At 34.4% G+C, this 15625-nt stretch overlaps 5 protein-coding genes across 6 annotated transcripts; 3 read left to right on the top strand and 2 right to left on the bottom strand.

The window, feature by feature from the left end:
* Nucleotides 1-1415: 1415 nt before the first annotated feature.
* On the bottom strand, nucleotides 1416-2918 carry LOC133326930 (5'-nucleotidase domain-containing protein 1). Its single transcript, XM_061535544.1, has one exon. It carries the CDS (start codon nucleotides 2916-2918, stop codon nucleotides 1416-1418), a length of 1503 nt encoding a protein of 500 aa, XP_061391528.1.
* Nucleotides 2919-5679: 2761 nt separating this feature from the next.
* LOC133326924 (acyl carrier protein, mitochondrial) lies at nucleotides 5680-7117 on the top strand. 2 transcript variants are annotated; one of them, XM_061535536.1, is made up of 4 exons: nucleotides 5680-5798; nucleotides 5879-6026; nucleotides 6513-6638; nucleotides 6776-7117. In XM_061535536.1, the coding sequence occupies exons 2-4, from the start codon at nucleotides 5889-5891 to the stop codon at nucleotides 6953-6955; spliced, it is 444 nt and encodes a 147-aa protein (XP_061391520.1). In that variant the 5' UTR covers nucleotides 5680-5798; nucleotides 5879-5888; the 3' UTR covers nucleotides 6956-7117. The 2 variants fall into 2 exon arrangements, with proteins under 2 accessions (XP_061391520.1, XP_061391521.1); XM_061535537.1 differs by lacking the exon at nucleotides 6513-6638 and adding an exon at nucleotides 6332-6457.
* Nucleotides 7118-9402: 2285 nt separating this feature from the next.
* LOC133326929 (augmin complex subunit msd1) lies at nucleotides 9403-9922 on the top strand. The gene is made up of 2 exons (XM_061535543.1): nucleotides 9403-9448; nucleotides 9507-9922. Exons 1-2 carry the CDS (start codon nucleotides 9403-9405, stop codon nucleotides 9920-9922), a joined length of 462 nt encoding a protein of 153 aa, XP_061391527.1.
* Nucleotides 9923-9940: 18 nt separating this feature from the next.
* Nucleotides 9941-10711, bottom strand: LOC133326928 (augmin complex subunit msd5). The gene has a single exon (XM_061535542.1). The coding sequence runs from the start codon at nucleotides 10709-10711 to the stop codon at nucleotides 9941-9943; it is 771 nt and encodes a 256-aa protein (XP_061391526.1).
* Nucleotides 10712-13419: 2708 nt separating this feature from the next.
* LOC133326919 (ATP synthase subunit beta, mitochondrial) lies at nucleotides 13420-15591 on the top strand. The gene is made up of 2 exons (XM_061535532.1): nucleotides 13420-13582; nucleotides 13696-15591. Exon 2 carries the CDS (start codon nucleotides 13752-13754, stop codon nucleotides 15270-15272), a length of 1521 nt encoding a protein of 506 aa, XP_061391516.1. The 5' UTR covers nucleotides 13420-13582; nucleotides 13696-13751; the 3' UTR covers nucleotides 15273-15591.
* The last annotated feature ends 34 nt before the right edge of the window (nucleotides 15592-15625 follow it).

Genomic DNA, 15625 nt, shown 5'->3' with positions numbered 1-15625 from the left:
TAGTCACACCCGGTAACTGAGTTATCAATCAAGAATTTCAGCTATCTAATAGTCCATGTTGTCATTTTAAAAATCCAATGGTGATAGAAAAATCCTAGCAAAGATTTTTTTTTTAATTTCCTCTTTAGTCGTGAACATTTTTAGTTTTAACCGAAAAACCATTCGACTATGAAAACAATGTATTTTTTAATAACCTATTATCTGTATGCAAATCGTGTACTGACGTCTATTCAATACAATACACTTAACTTGAGATCTGTTTATCACATCTATTGCAATATTATCAATGTGAGGCACAACGGAAACAACAAATACCATTATGGAATCTTAATTGTTGTTATTCATTTAGTTTATTTTACAGATTCTATTGCTTACATTACTATTGTTATCTGTAACAAAGGAAATATTTCACTAGAGTACATATAGATATTTAATGAACACGTTTACATAATTTATTGATTGACGTATAATATGTGTTTTTATATTATTTTGAGATTTTACACCAATCAAATATATCATATAATCAAATATAATTAAATTAAAAAGAGTTGTTTTTATATGCGGTAATTGTAATTGACACCCTTTAATAAATATATGTTTTGAGTCGTTATGAATGTTATGTATTAAAACACAAAAACAGAGAATATGAATTAAATTACATGTTACACATGATTAACATTTATTACCCATTATATATTTATATATCCATTAAAAAGTGTAAAATGAACAGAAATCGATTACATTCACATTTTAACAATTAAAACTGATTCATCCAAAAACATCTATATAAAAGACAAAAAATTAAACGAAAACTTATTTTATTAAATATTTAATAAGACAGTTAGTAAAACTGTTGATTACATCGACTATAAAATAACTGTATTTTCCATTAAAAGCCAAGAATCTCTATTGGTGATGTTAATTATCTTTTTTACACAAGCCATTAAAAATTTTTATAAAGTTTATAATATAAACTATTGAGTACAGAAACATAACAATTTATTTATTTTTTCGATAATAGCTTGAATATTAGTTAAAATTAAAGTTGGCTTTACTTAAACATGTATTGTTTTTATTATAACATGTAATATCAAATTAACTTACAATTATTACTACTTAATTGAAGGAACAATATACGATGATATATTTACTTTAACTAAAAAAGGTGTCAAATACATCAATATAATTTGTACTAGTTTGTTTCATTGAAAATATTATCTATGAATACCTGTTTTATATATATAAAATAAAAGATCTCAATCAGTGTTAATAATAAAGGGAACTATCGATTTACATATATGATAAAAACATTTAATTTATTTCTTTGTACGAAAAATATCAATATATTAATTTTGTGTATTCAAATTTAATACAGTTATAGTTATATTTTTGTCTTGTCTGAAATCAATATACTTCTATCTCTCGAGTAGACTTTCAGGAGCTGTCGGATAAAATCCTTGCTTATTTTCGGATATTATCTTATCGGTAACAGGTACGCCAGCAACGACATCCATAGTCGAAACGCACAATCTAGAATATTTCTCTATATTCTTTGACCACAAAGTTGCCGTACCATTTACGCTAAAATATGAACCCCACATGGTGGAATGTACAATATTTTTATATTCATAGTTATCGTCATTTTCTAGAAGTTCTTCACTCAGTGCTATTGTATCCATAGATGCTTTGGTAAATGGTGCATACACGTCTTGTATTAAATTATCACCCACATAGAGACAACGAGTCTGCTGATCGTCTTTTCCAATAACGTTTTTGCTTAGACTAGCTTTCAATTGTTGCCAATTTCCCTGACTAAAGCACGAACCGTCTGTTGTAAGTGTATCCTGCAGAGATATTTCACTGCCCTCTACTTCCATTAAATTCTTTACCTGCAAAAATTGTCGCTGCATAAAGAAGAATCCTGGTTTTTTGCCAAACGAAACAACCACATTAAAAAGACTTTTCCAGTCGGGCCCCAAGGCGTAGGTGGCAGTTAAATTTGCAAAATCTATATTAGAACCAGTCAATAAATACAAAGCCTTGCCTGAAGATTTAAGGTCACGCAACAAATTAAGTACGCTACGGTCAGTTTTCATAATATATTTTTCTGGCTGGGCTTTTAAAGCTTTAAAGTACGGGCTTTCTCCATTGGCGAAATGTTCCCTTGTATAGATTTTTATTAAACCCGATAACAGGTCTGGCCAAATTTTATAATTATTCTTTTCTAGAATATTTTCATTGGCCTGTGATACCTCGTCAATAGCGTCAACGGCATGACCAAAAACCAAAGATGCTGCAAGATCAAAATAGTCCAATAAACTTCTTAATTTTTCTGATACGGGGCCATTCCATGCCGACAAAGGATCATCGATGTATTCAATGGCTGTACTCCATGTTCTCGCCTTTCCATAGATGGCTTCTATTTCCGAGTCTTGTAGAAAACGCGTACCATGGGCAGCTTTTAAAATCACACCATCGGCACTCAATTTCAGTATATTTCCACGTTCAGCGTCCACAATCAAACCTTTTTGCATGTAATCACTGTTAAATGGCTTTTCAAGCATGACACGTGGGTAGCCTCTTTCCTCAACTAAATACTTAACCAGCAACTCGTATACCAGGGGCACCATGGTATTCAGGTTGTACCTGAGAAGGGTACCGTCCAGATCGAAGCCTATGATATCATAGTCTGCTATACGGAACTCTTGCGAACTTGACATTGTGCTACTGAACCGCGATACTAAATGTTGATTAGGCCTATGGTGATGTCGTTGGAGGTCACTGTTTACAATACTACTACTACGGCGGACCAGACCAGCTGTTGCCAAACTAACATTATTACGTAACTTCACAACTGTAAACAAAAACTTATCTACATTGCTACCGTATTGCACACAACGAAGACTTGAACTAATCATGTTTATTAAATATCAAATAAATTGTACTATTACACTAAACTACAAATACAAATTCTAATTTACGATTAGAATAAAATTCTAGAATTCACTTTTTTCATTTAACAAAAAATTGTAAACAAATCTGTGACGTCATGTTTAAATAATCGAATACTATTTGCACGTCACTAAAGCCAAACAAAATTGGCAACATTCTAATTAGAATACCATGATAGTGGCAACCCAATTTAAATATCGATACTTCTCAGTCTAAAGTCAATTTGAAGATGTGTAAACCATATAAAATATGCATAACGTCAAGTTTTGACCAGATTTTTTAATTTTTATATGCTTATCCCATCCAAGGTAGGCCATAGAAAACTATAAAATACATTTTTTTCATATTGTAGCTTGTTATGCCAAAGTCGTATGCAAAGTGTGTGAATGTGCATGTGATGTTTTGAAAAGAATAAAAAATATATTCTATTTCTATACTATCGAACTAAACTAAAATATAAGAAGACTTCGTTACATATGGTGTATGGTCCTATACCTTCTATTTTAATAGAATATGGACTAGCTGGAGGGGGATCTGCCTCCAGTATTAAAGAGGAAAAAAAGATATAACTATAGATGTTACATAGAGGCTGCGAAGGAGGATATTTCCCTTTAAATTTTGAAAGCTTAATGTTGTCAAAAGTAAAATTATGAAAAAAAATGGAATCATATCATATCTGCATGAGACTACCTTGTGTAATTATGCCATAGAACATCTCTTGCGATTTCGTTGATTTGAGAATGTAAATTGTTAACTCGCAGTTTGTATTCTTTCAAATTAATATAAATGGAATTCTCGTGCCAGAACAAAAAAAATTAAATGCGTATACTATAATGATGAAATCCTATTAGCCTATTTTTCATCTCAAATATAATTGGTCTGTTCCCGTACTGCAAGAATTTACTACTTTTTGCAACGATAACGAATTTTTCCTTTATGATATCGAAGAAAATAGTAAAATCTTGTAGATTTTGAAGTGTACACAATTTTCCTGATGGGTCGTTCTACACAAATCAAACATGTCATATCGAACTTGACACGAGTATTACGATACAATCATATCAGCTGAGTATTGCAGTTACCTTGTATAATTGTACCATGGTACGAATAAAATTCTAAATTGTTCGTTATTAATAGTCTGCTCCCGTACTGAAAGAATGTACTAGATTTTACAATTTTCTTCGATATCATAAAGGAAAATTCGTTATCGGTGTAAAAAGCAATAAATTCTTTCAGTACGGGAACATACCCTAAATGTCATCCTATATTCAATTTAGGGAATGTTTGAAGCAGTGTAACTTTTTTCATAGAATAATTCATGATACAATTATAGAAGGTAACAGCAAAACCCAGCTGATTTGATTCCAACGTAATGCTAGTGTCAATATGAATATGACAAATTATGTTTTTAAACATCAACCAACAGGAATATTGGAAACGCATACAATTCGAAATTTTTCTTTATTAAATGTCCACCCGTATTCAATGTACTCAATCTGCCTGCTGGGAAAGTTTGAGGAAACAAATCTTTCTTCGTGAAATAACTCGCAATTGTGTTGCTCCGAGGACCTAGGTTCGAGCCCTAGCCGTGCTCGGCTGAAATTAATTTTTGTTATTTGAATTTTGCCTTGTAAGGGCAGTGATCATTTGAAAGTGATTTTTAAGTGATTATTTATACTCTTTCGAGTCGAGCTTGATGATCTAAGTTTTGCAATGAAAAGGAAAGCCAGTCATTGCAAAACTCTTAGATCATCAAGCTCGACTTGTATCGTTTGTTGTACAACACTTACTGTTACCTTATTTTATTATTATACCATGTTCATGTATTTTAATTTTATTATGCTCGACTTGTATCGTTTGTTGTACAACACTTACTGTTACCTTCTTTTATTATTATACCATGTTCATGTATTTTAATTTTATTATGGGTATTCGAAAATACTACATTTTTTAAATAAATAAAATCTTAAAAAAATAACACAACAGATGACTAAACTACTGCTGTGTCCGCTTTCTGTCAAAAATACTATGTTCAAAATTATTACCCAAGTTGTGAGACATGTGGCACAATTTTTCCTTTATAATATGATATCGAAAAAACAGACCATTTAATGGTGTTTCTACACGATATGTATTTTACATATGTGCTGTCACTTTTTTACATATGGAAATCGAACTCGTCATGTGAAACATACGGAAATTTCAATGTGTCAAAACGATATGCAATTACATAAGTATTTTTTTCCGAATAGGACGCGCTCTATTTTCGTATGTGAAACATAAGGAAATCAGCTGTTTGAATGAAACACATTGTTGGAAGAAAATATTTCAATTGCAATTCAAAAAAAAAGGATGAAAAGGCAACAATTACAAATTATTATTTCGTTTGTAGGTGTTTAATAAACAAAATGATGTTGATTTAAGAAAAAATAAAAGTGTTTTTTTGTTTATAGGTTATGTCATATGTAAAATACATATGCCGATTTGAACACAAAAATAAATGTTTTGTGTACACTGCTAATTTTGACACACATAAGGAATTACATATGGATGAAAAAGTGACAGCACATATGTAAAATACATATCGTGTAAAAACACCATAAGATATATGATATTTTATGATATTTACCAATTATGAATTTATGGCATCGTGTAAACATTGTTTACAAAACAATAACCATATGATTATAATGGTAATATTTTCGAAAAAATCTGGTAACAATGGCCAAAAACATGAAATACTGGTAACATTTATGAGAAGAACTTCCCATTAATTTTGACATTTCAGTTGCGGAGGCACAAGTTTTGCAGAAGTTTTTACATAATATTCTTCTAGTAAATTTCGGGTAAAATTCTTGTTAATTTTCTATGCCGTGTATTGATAGACGTTAAAAACTGATTACTTATTGCCGGTTTTGTATTGTAGGTCTACAAAAATGTCGTTGACTCAAATCGCCCGTAACTGTGCCCGTATGGCCGTCAGAGCCAATGGAATCCGTGCTATCACTGCCCAACCACAGATGCGTTTATTGCACAGATTGGTCGCACCAGCCATGTGCAATGGAGTGACACAAGTAAGTGTTTAAATGGAAAGAACAATTTGTAAATATCCCATTCCAAGAATATACTAGACACAATTTCATAACCTCACTTTCGGCTATAAAATCTGAAACCGAACATCTTTACTTACATTGGCAATTATTGATGTTTGGAAAATTGTGTTATCAGTTAAAGGTTCAATAATAAAGACATCTGTTATGTACAAGTTATTCGAAGGAGACGATGCTATAATTTGTTGTATTTTAATCGAACATTCAGTCCATGAGCACCTACATATATTTGAGATTGTATTAATATGTAATCACTTATTTTTGTGTAGAGCATTTTGAAGCCTAAATCAGTAACAGCCCAGGTGCGTTGTTACTCCTCCAAATTGACCATGGAGGATATTAAAGATCGTGTATTGAAAGTGGTCGCCTCTTACGATAAAGTCACTAAAGAACAGGTAATTTATGCTGCTGAGTTTTACTAATGTTTTGTTTTTTTCTTTTTGTTATTAGGGTAGCAAAAGCTGGCAATGGCAAATGGTACGCAATTATTCAGCAAAACCCCCACTAACCCTGCAATTGATAAACGAACGAGTTTTGCTAGTTTTGAAACTCTACGACAAGATTGATCCTAGCAAGGTAAATGTTAATTCCATGCCTTTGCCAGGCCAACTTTTTGCTTCCTATTGCAATATTTTATTGACTTAGAATATTGTATTAATTTTTACCGGTATTAAGTGTTATTAATATATTTGTTTTTTACTTCTTTTTGACAGCTCCGTGTTGAGTCTCATTTCATCAATGATTTGGGTTTAGATTCCTTGGATCATGTGGAAGTTATCATGGCCATGGAAGATGAATTCGGTTTTGAAATTCCAGATTCTGATGCCGAAAAACTTTTGAGGCCTGCCGATATTATTAAGTACGTCGCCGACAAGGAAGATGTATATGAATAAATGTGTTTATTGTTAAACAATAATTTAACATCAATAAGAATATAAATAATTTAAACTAGAAGGCAAATGTAATTTGAACTTTTCTGGCAAAAGAAAGCTTATTCGAAAAATACAGCATGTAAAAATTACTTCTAAATGTTAAAACATAAATATATAACCAAATAGTTTTAATTTTATATAAAATCATTGTTTGTGGGAAAATTTTGTAATATCAAGTGGTGTTTAAAACAAAAAGTGAAATACATACAGCAAAAAGAAATCGAAAATATTCTAAAATTTTGCCGAAAAAGTTTGGGACAGAACCTACTACTTCTATACCTATCCTCAAAAATGGTGTATTGTGCTTAAAATCAAGTTAGAGAGAATGTTTGGAATGGAGTCTATGTCAGAAATGGAACAACAATACCGAACATTTGCTGCGGCTACAATTTTTACTCCAGAATGGGAAATATACAACTAGGATCATGTCGAAAAGAGCTTATTATTACTGTTATTTAAAAATATGCATCCGTATTTCCAAACTTCCGCTCGGACCCTTGTATTTGTCCATGATTTTTTAAATTCACTATGGTTATCAATTTTAAGCGGTTGAAATGCTGATTACAACAATGTAATTTCCTTATCGAAGAAGACCATACTTACAGAGATATGGGCCTCCATTATGAAGGCCGGCCACCTATCTAATATAAAGGATATTCTTCGTTTCCACAATAGAGATGTCTAAGATCCGAAACGACTCGAGTCTTTCTCGGCCAACGACTGTTACCTCAGCCCATTGAATAGCGCTACTACCACAAAAGGAGTTTCTTCGCGTAGCTGGAATTGCCATCTGTCCATAGGAAGAGAACTTAAATCCACACATACTTTTAATTAAAAGATAAAAGTACCAGGAATGATGGACTCAGACTTTCTCCTATAGACAGATATAAACATCGACTACGAGACAGGGTTCTATAGCCCATATCTTTTGATCCACAACAGATACAGCCACATATCGCACAATTTTGGAAAGGGCAAATTGTGGTCTATCATTTGAGATGGAAAAAATAATCGACTTTTAGGGTTTTTAAAAAAATCGGGGCCAAAAACTCAGTTTTTTGCCTGTATCTACAAAACGGTTTCAGATAATCCATTATATCACCACTCAATATAAAAGTATTTTTACAAGCTTAAAAATTATATACCCGGATCCGTAAAACCGGATATAATCGGGTACCCGTACCCGAACTTCCGGGTCAAATAACAGACAAAAAGATATCCCCATAATTAGGGTAAAAATACATAAAAAAATCTGATCGTTTTTACTAAACTAGAGTTAAGCCCTTATATCTTCTTCTTACTTTTTTGTAATCAGAACTTTAAATGTTTTACTCTACGACCCGTTGCAATCAGGGCCTAGAAGACTACCCATGGTCATGGTATAATAATAGAAGGTAACAGCAAGTGTTGTTGTACAAAAAACGATACAACAACCACATGGAAATTTGTTTTTGTAAGTTCTACTACTGTCAACTCATTTGACAGAAAAATGTAAATAAACAAACAAATTATCATCAAATTATTTTTATTTTGAAAATGAAATATTTTCGAATCCTCAAAACAAAAATTGAAAAACATGAATGAAAATCTATCAAATTTATATTTCTATCTATTCCACATCTTTCCTATAATTGAGCCATTGCCATATATATGTATAACACATATGAAAATGCTGGGAATAGCGAGTTATTCCTTGAAGAAAATTGAATTAATTGAATAGTAGTTGAATTACAGTAATACACGTATAATTGGAACTACTAATGATTTAAAAAAATCCATTGTCAAATACAAATTACGCTTTCTCGAAGTTTTTCCTTAGCAATAAACATAGTATTTTCACAAATTATGTCAAATATATATGTAAAAAAATGGCAGATTATTATTCAATTATTGTTGTGCAATTAACCGGAGAAAAATAAAAGGAAAATTTATTTTTGATGACATGAATTTTGAACCAATTATGCGGGAAAATCAATTAACAGGGTTTAATTATCTCAGAAAATTTACATGTATTTTCGTATGAAATATTTTTTGCACCATCATGTGGTTCAATTAAGCGTGGAAACCAATTAACCGTAGGGCCAATTAACCGAAAAATACTATATCATGTCACTACTAAGTCAAAACTGAAAGCATTTTGACAGCTCGGGTGAAATCATCTGGCCTTATCGGACGATTTTATTATTGGGTCATGGCCATGATCTATTAATAAGGTCACATACACTAATAGATATTGGTCTTTATGATTTTATGTCATTGGTAGCGTTTACATAGACACCAAGATTTCGAGTACTTGATTGCTTATCAGCTTTGGGTACTTTTTTGACAATCTATTATTCGACCTAGGTATCCCTGTTTTTTTTTTTTTTTTTTTTAAATACCCGCCCAACCAATTAGATTCAGAAATTATGTCCACGCAAAATTGTTTAATTGATAAAGTTCTGCAAGAGCTAAGTATGTTCTAGACTTTATACGATTGCCTTAATTGTCTAACCAAATGTAATCGTTATAGGAACAAGCCGTAGTTCCATGGAAATGCAGTCACAGCAAATGGCTGACGTCCTGGAGAAATCCAATAATGCATTACTTCAGATAGAAGCATCTCGCACAATTAAACCCATGCAAAACTATGGGAAGTCTCAACCATACACATACAACAAAGAAACTATCAATGATCTAACAAAAATAGTTGATAAGTTCACACAGTTGCTGAGTATATCGAATACCGGTAATACCACAGATACAGGGACAAATTTTGAAGACTATCTGGAAACTGCAAGCCAAAGGGCTGAATATTTGGGCAGCAATGTTCGGAAATTATTGGCCATTTGGGATACGGTGCAGCAAATGAGAACTATGCTATTGCACCAGGACATGGAAATGGATAACGACGATGATGACGAGGAAAAAGAAAATAATTATGGCTAGAGGTAGTAATTTATTTGTTTACATATTTACATTAAAAGAATTGGCAGCAATTAAACAATGAGATAATATATCAATAACATTTTCCAATCTTTGTGAATTGTTAAATATTGGATTATTTTCCTGGCAGAACAATCCATGATTTGTACGTATAAAATTCAAATCATCCATTTTCTCAACCAATTCGCTTAGAATTTTTTCCTCTTCAAGGGTCAGTGCTGCCTGGCCCACCTTGTCCGAGGGTAAAAGTTTTTCCAGTTGCTGTGAAAAATGACCCAACTGCTTAAGTTTTGTTTCATATCCCTTCTCCACGGATTGTTGCTCCAATTCCAGCTGAACTTGCTTAAGTTGTTTTTGGAATGTAATGTAATTTTTATAGGTATCCGATGGTTTAATGGTAGGCGGCTCTTCATATTTGGTGACCAGATTCAATGAACTGGTCGACGAGTCCTTTTGGCTTGAGCTCGATGACAAATCATTGAGAGAGGAAGTTGAAGACCGCGATATTGTGGAGTTGGCCCTTTCGCGCATTGGTGGAGCTTTAGGTTTAGATTTTTGCAAATTAGGGGGGTGCACATCTAAAAGTTTAAAAACTTCTGCAAAATTCTCTAGTTTTGGTGTCTTCTTTGTGGGAGTGACACACTCCTCATCGATAGCCTTTTTCTCATCGTGATAAACATTGTAGAAATCTTTGAGGTCTGTAATTGTGGATTGCTCCAGAGCAGTTTTAACTACAGCTTCATATTTTTCAGTTAATGCCAAATCAATTTTATCAAAATCACTCGAAGACATTTTGCGGCTAATTCGAATAATTTATTGGAGAAATACGGAGTTGAATGGTTGGTATTTAACGGCGTCAATTCAGTCGGCATCTTGCAGAATCAACTCTATTGGCAGTGTTGTATCCAAATATGTGGATTTTAATTCAGTCGAAAATTTTCAGCAGCTATGATTTCGAAGATACTATTGTGAATGTTGGAGTTGCCACTTTTCCCCGCCTTTAGGAAATACTTTACGTAGAACGCAGGAAGTGCATCTGCAGAAAAAGTGGAAGAAATATTTAAGACGCGGGGGATATAAAAAATATATAACAATTCCGGATATACCATAAAGTATATATTCTTGATTAGAAAAATTCTATGGCGATGGTTCGAGAATGTTCGTGATACGCAGTAAAAGAATATCCAGACCTACTAGAATACTGCCCTGAGAACTGCAACAAGGTATCTCCTCATGACTCCCGTGGACCATCTTCATGAGAAGACGAATATTGCGTAAATACCATAATTGGTAATCTTGCACAATTCATATTGGGCAAAAATTGACGGCTCGATACCTAAATCATGTCCTGCATGTGGACTAGGACCACACGACACGTTGCGCCCATCTAAGCTCACTCGTCTATCGCCGAATTCTCTTTGGACGCAACCGTTCATGTAGAAACTTGTTTGAATTTTGAGGTAGAGGAAGCAGAACCAGACAATGAATGTCATCGGTCCTCGGTTTTGTATAGCCCCCTTGTTATTTTGAGAACTATCTCAACCGAATTGGTTGTAAGTAGAGTAGCGCTTATACACTGCGTATCATAACTATAGCCGCACCTTTAATTCAATTGGTATGTTAGTTGACAAATAAAATGGACCCATAAAGTTATGATTGACAATAAAACGATCAAAAACACATATTATTCAACAAAAATAATTAATTTGTTCTTTATGGTTTCGCCGAATTCTGCACTTACAAAATTACTGGTGTTGCATAACTATAGACGCACTTTTACAAAATTAGAAAAATTTATTTTTTTTTAAACTTAAATAAAATAAAATAACTTTTATAAATAATGGGTAGGGCCTCCCTTATTTTGAATAAGTTCAAAAATTTTATCCATCACACTGTTGATCAAAATTGTTCGCAAGTTTTCATCGATTGACCGCCATTCATCGATAATCACTTGTTGGAGGTAAAATACAGTTCAGTATTGGCGGTTTTCTGCATAGACACGATGACTCAAGATTCCACACATGTTCTCGATCGGATTCTGGTCGGAAATTTTAATATTTTTCGCTTTTAACCATACTTGAGTATGGCGACTTTTATGAACTAGTGCGTTGTCCTGCTAAAAAACGAGTCCTTCATTGTTGTTGCTTTCCCAAAATGGCAATAATTTGTCTTCTAAGACTTAAACGTACTCCATTGAATTCATCCGACAACATGAAAATGTCTAATAAAGCATTCCGTGGCTATAATATGCTTCAAAGACCATTAAGGGAACCGCCACCGAAATATCGTTTTAAGAAATATCGTGAATCAGTCTTGGGAGCATTTTATAGCCACGGAAGCCTTTATTTGACATTTTCATGTTGTCGGATGAATTCAATGGAGTACGTTCAAGTCTTAGAAGACAAATTATTGCCATTTTGGGAAAGCAAGAACAATGAAGGACTCGTTTTTTAGCAGCACAACGCACCAGTTCATAAAAGTCGCCATACTCAAGTATGGTTAAAAGCGAAAAATATTAAAATTTCCGACCAGAATCCGATCGATAACATGTGTGGAATCTTGACTCATCGTGTCTATGCAGAAAACCGCCAATACCAAACTGTATTTTACCTCCAAGAAGTGATATCGATAAATGGCGGTCAATCGATGCAAACTTGCGAACAATTTTGATCAACAGTGTGATGGATAAAATTTTTGAACTTATTCAAAATAAGGGAGGGCCTACCCATTATTTATAAAAGTTATTTTATTTAAGTTTAAAAAAATAAATTTTTCTAATTTTGTAAAAGTGCGTCTATAGTTATGCAACACCAGTAATTTTGAAAGTGCAGAATTCGGCGAAACCACAAAGAATAAATTAATTATTTTTGTTGAATAATATGTGTTTTTGATCGTTTTATTGTCAACCATAACTTAATGGGTCCATTTTATTTGTCAACTAACATACCAATTGAATTAAAGGTGCGGCTATTGTTATGATACGCAGTGTATTACGGTACATTTCTTTCGGTAATTTTGGGAGTTTGGAATATTTTTACCCAATTTTATATTTTGGATTCGATTTGGGTCCACAAAAATTATCTATATTGGTCTACTTTCTACGGTAGCAGTAATTTGAAGTTGTTTTTTTTTGCATGTTTGAATAATCTAATATTCCTACACATATAAATAAGCCGTTCGATTTTAGTTTTTTGGGCTTCCAATTCATTGTGGAGGGCATAAAAAATCGTCCCGAACGTAACGATGTTTAAATTGTGTTTTTAAATCTTGAATATGGAACAGGGTTGTAAAATTTATATTCACCCAATATCGTAATTTTTAAAATCTCACAACATTTTATTAAATTAATAAAAAATGTATCCCATTTGTTATTATTTGCAAATTATATTTCTTTAAATATATTCTATTTGCCACACACTAATCCGTGGTCACTGAAATATCCCCTAAAATATTCCATCCGAAAATCCCCTCAACTGATTATCTAATAAGTCTAGTAACGATCTGGCCAAATTTCCAAATGTCATCATATTGTGAATTGGCAGCCATTTTTCGAACAAGAAAAACGGTACCCGCAACGAAGGTTCTTACATTCGGCAACACTGCCCTGTAAGTTGAAAACGAAGACGGCCACATTGCCTGCAAAAATTTGCTGTTTCGTAATCGGTGAGTGCATAAGTTAAGAGGTAGCTGCTGTGTGAAAAAAATTCTTTTGATTTTTTCTGAAGTAATTATTGCAAAAAATATTAATATTATTTTATGAAAATTATCTGTTTCAGGAGCGCGTTCACCTTAATTACTTTCTTTACGGGCAAATTATAAAAAAATCGAGAAAATGTTCTCTGCCGCACGTACGGCCTTAAGCAGGTCAGATAAGAAAGTTATATCACTACTTGCCCAAAGCCAACGCGAGTACGCCAAGGCTGCCGCTAAGGCTGCTGTTGGTAATGGCAAAATTGTGGCTGTTATCGGTGCCGTCGTCGATGTCCAATTCGAGGATCAATTGCCCCCAATTTTGAATGCCTTGGAAGTTGACAACCGCTCTCCCCGTTTGGTGTTGGAAGTAGCCCAGCACTTGGGTGAGAACACTGTCCGTACTATTGCTATGGACGGTACTGAAGGTTTGGTTCGTGGACAAAAGGTCAACGATACTGGCTACCCAATCCGTATTCCTGTCGGTGCTGAAACTTTGGGCCGTATCATCAACGTCATCGGTGAACCCATCGATGAACGTGGTCCCATCCCCACCGACAAGACCGCCCCCATCCACGCTGAAGCCCCCGAATTCGTGGACATGAGCGTCGAACAAGAAATCTTGGTTACCGGTATCAAGGTCGTCGATTTGCTTGCTCCCTACGCCAAGGGTGGTAAGATTGGTCTGTTCGGCGGTGCTGGTGTCGGCAAGACTGTATTGATTATGGAACTTATCAACAATGTCGCCAAGGCTCATGGTGGTTACTCCGTATTCGCTGGTGTCGGTGAACGTACCCGTGAAGGTAACGATTTGTACAATGAAATGATTGAATCCGGTGTCATTTCCCTTAAGGACAAGACCTCCAAGGTAGCTCTTGTCTACGGTCAAATGAACGAACCCCCAGGCGCCCGTGCTCGTGTCGCTTTGACTGGTTTGACCGTTGCCGAATACTTCCGTGATCAAGAAGGCCAAGATGTATTGCTTTTCATTGACAACATTTTCCGTTTCACCCAGGCTGGTTCTGAGGTATCTGCCTTGTTGGGTCGTATTCCATCTGCTGTCGGTTACCAACCAACCTTGGCCACTGATATGGGTTCTATGCAGGAACGTATTACCACCACCAAGAAGGGTTCCATCACTTCTGTCCAGGCCATTTATGTACCTGCTGACGATTTGACTGATCCTGCCCCAGCCACCACATTCGCTCACTTGGACGCCACCACTGTATTGTCCCGTGCTATCGCCGAATTGGGTATCTACCCAGCTGTGGATCCTCTTGATTCCACCTCACGTATTATGGATCCCAACATCATTGGCCACACTCACTACAACGTTGCTCGTGGTGTCCAAAAGATCTTGCAAGATTACAAGTCCCTTCAAGATATCATTGCTATCTTGGGTATGGATGAATTGTCTGAAGAAGACAAATTGACTGTCGCCCGTGCCCGTAAGATCCAACGTTTCTTGTCCCAACCTTTCCAAGTCGCTGAAGTTTTCACCGGTCATGCCGGTAAATTGGTGCCCCTCGAAGAAACCATCAAGGGCTTCAGCCAAATCTTGGCTGGTGAATACGATCACCTTCCCGAAGTTGCTTTCTACATGGTTGGCCCCATTGAAGAAGTCGTCGAAAAGGCCGAGCGTCTCGCCAAGGAAGCCGCTTAAGCGTCGTCACCATTACCATCTTCTTCAACATAACCTATAAAATCAACATTAGTTCTAGAACAAAAAACAACCAACAACACAGTTATAATTCAATAATTGAATTAAAATACAACATAGCCCGAAGGATTGCTGCCATCAGACAATTGGAAAACCTTCCTCAATCTGTAATTGTTCGTTTAAAACGATTTCGTAAGAGAAAAATGAAATGTTATTTAACTTAAAGTGCTGATAAAACATGATTATAATATCTTCGGAAACAGAAAAAATGTATGCTAAAACAAAACGAAAATCATAATAAAAACTAAAAAACAAAAAAAAATCCTCCTGGACTTTTAATTTTTCCAAAAAATTTT

The sequence above is a fragment of the Musca vetustissima genome, unplaced genomic scaffold, assembly GCF_032173495.1.
Source record: "Musca vetustissima isolate MV318-11 ecotype Yass unplaced genomic scaffold, APGP_CSIRO_Mvet_v1 utg27727, whole genome shotgun sequence".
Classification (NCBI taxonomy): domain Eukaryota; kingdom Metazoa; phylum Arthropoda; class Insecta; order Diptera; family Muscidae; genus Musca; species Musca vetustissima.
This window is presented reverse-complemented; position numbering and strand designations above follow the sequence as displayed.

What these genes read in the sequence shown, in the direction of transcription:
- LOC133326924 (XM_061535536.1), top strand. Translation starts at nt 5,889, where the DNA reads ATGTCGTTGACTCAAATCGCCCGTAACTGTGCCCGTATGGCCGTCAGA. An exon ending in TGTGCAATGGAGTGACACAA is followed by an intron (nt 6,027 to 6,512) that starts GTAAGTGTTTAA and finishes TTTTGTTATTAG; the next exon opens with GGTAGCAAAAGCTGGCAATG. An exon ending in ACAAGATTGATCCTAGCAAG is followed by an intron (nt 6,639 to 6,775) that starts GTAAATGTTAAT and finishes TCTTTTTGACAG; the next exon opens with CTCCGTGTTGAGTCTCATTT.
- LOC133326930 (XM_061535544.1), bottom strand. Translation starts at nt 2,918, where the DNA reads ATGATTAGTTCAAGTCTTCGTTGTGTGCAATACGGTAGCAATGTAGAT.
- LOC133326919 (XM_061535532.1), top strand. Translation starts at nt 13,752, where the DNA reads ATGTTCTCTGCCGCACGTACGGCCTTAAGCAGGTCAGATAAGAAAGTT.
- LOC133326928 (XM_061535542.1), bottom strand. Translation starts at nt 10,711, where the DNA reads ATGTCTTCGAGTGATTTTGATAAAATTGATTTGGCATTAACTGAAAAA.
- LOC133326929 (XM_061535543.1), top strand. Translation starts at nt 9,403, where the DNA reads ATGTCCACGCAAAATTGTTTAATTGATAAAGTTCTGCAAGAGCTAA. An exon ending in TAAAGTTCTGCAAGAGCTAA is followed by an intron (nt 9,449 to 9,506) that starts GTATGTTCTAGA and finishes TAATCGTTATAG; the next exon opens with GAACAAGCCGTAGTTCCATG.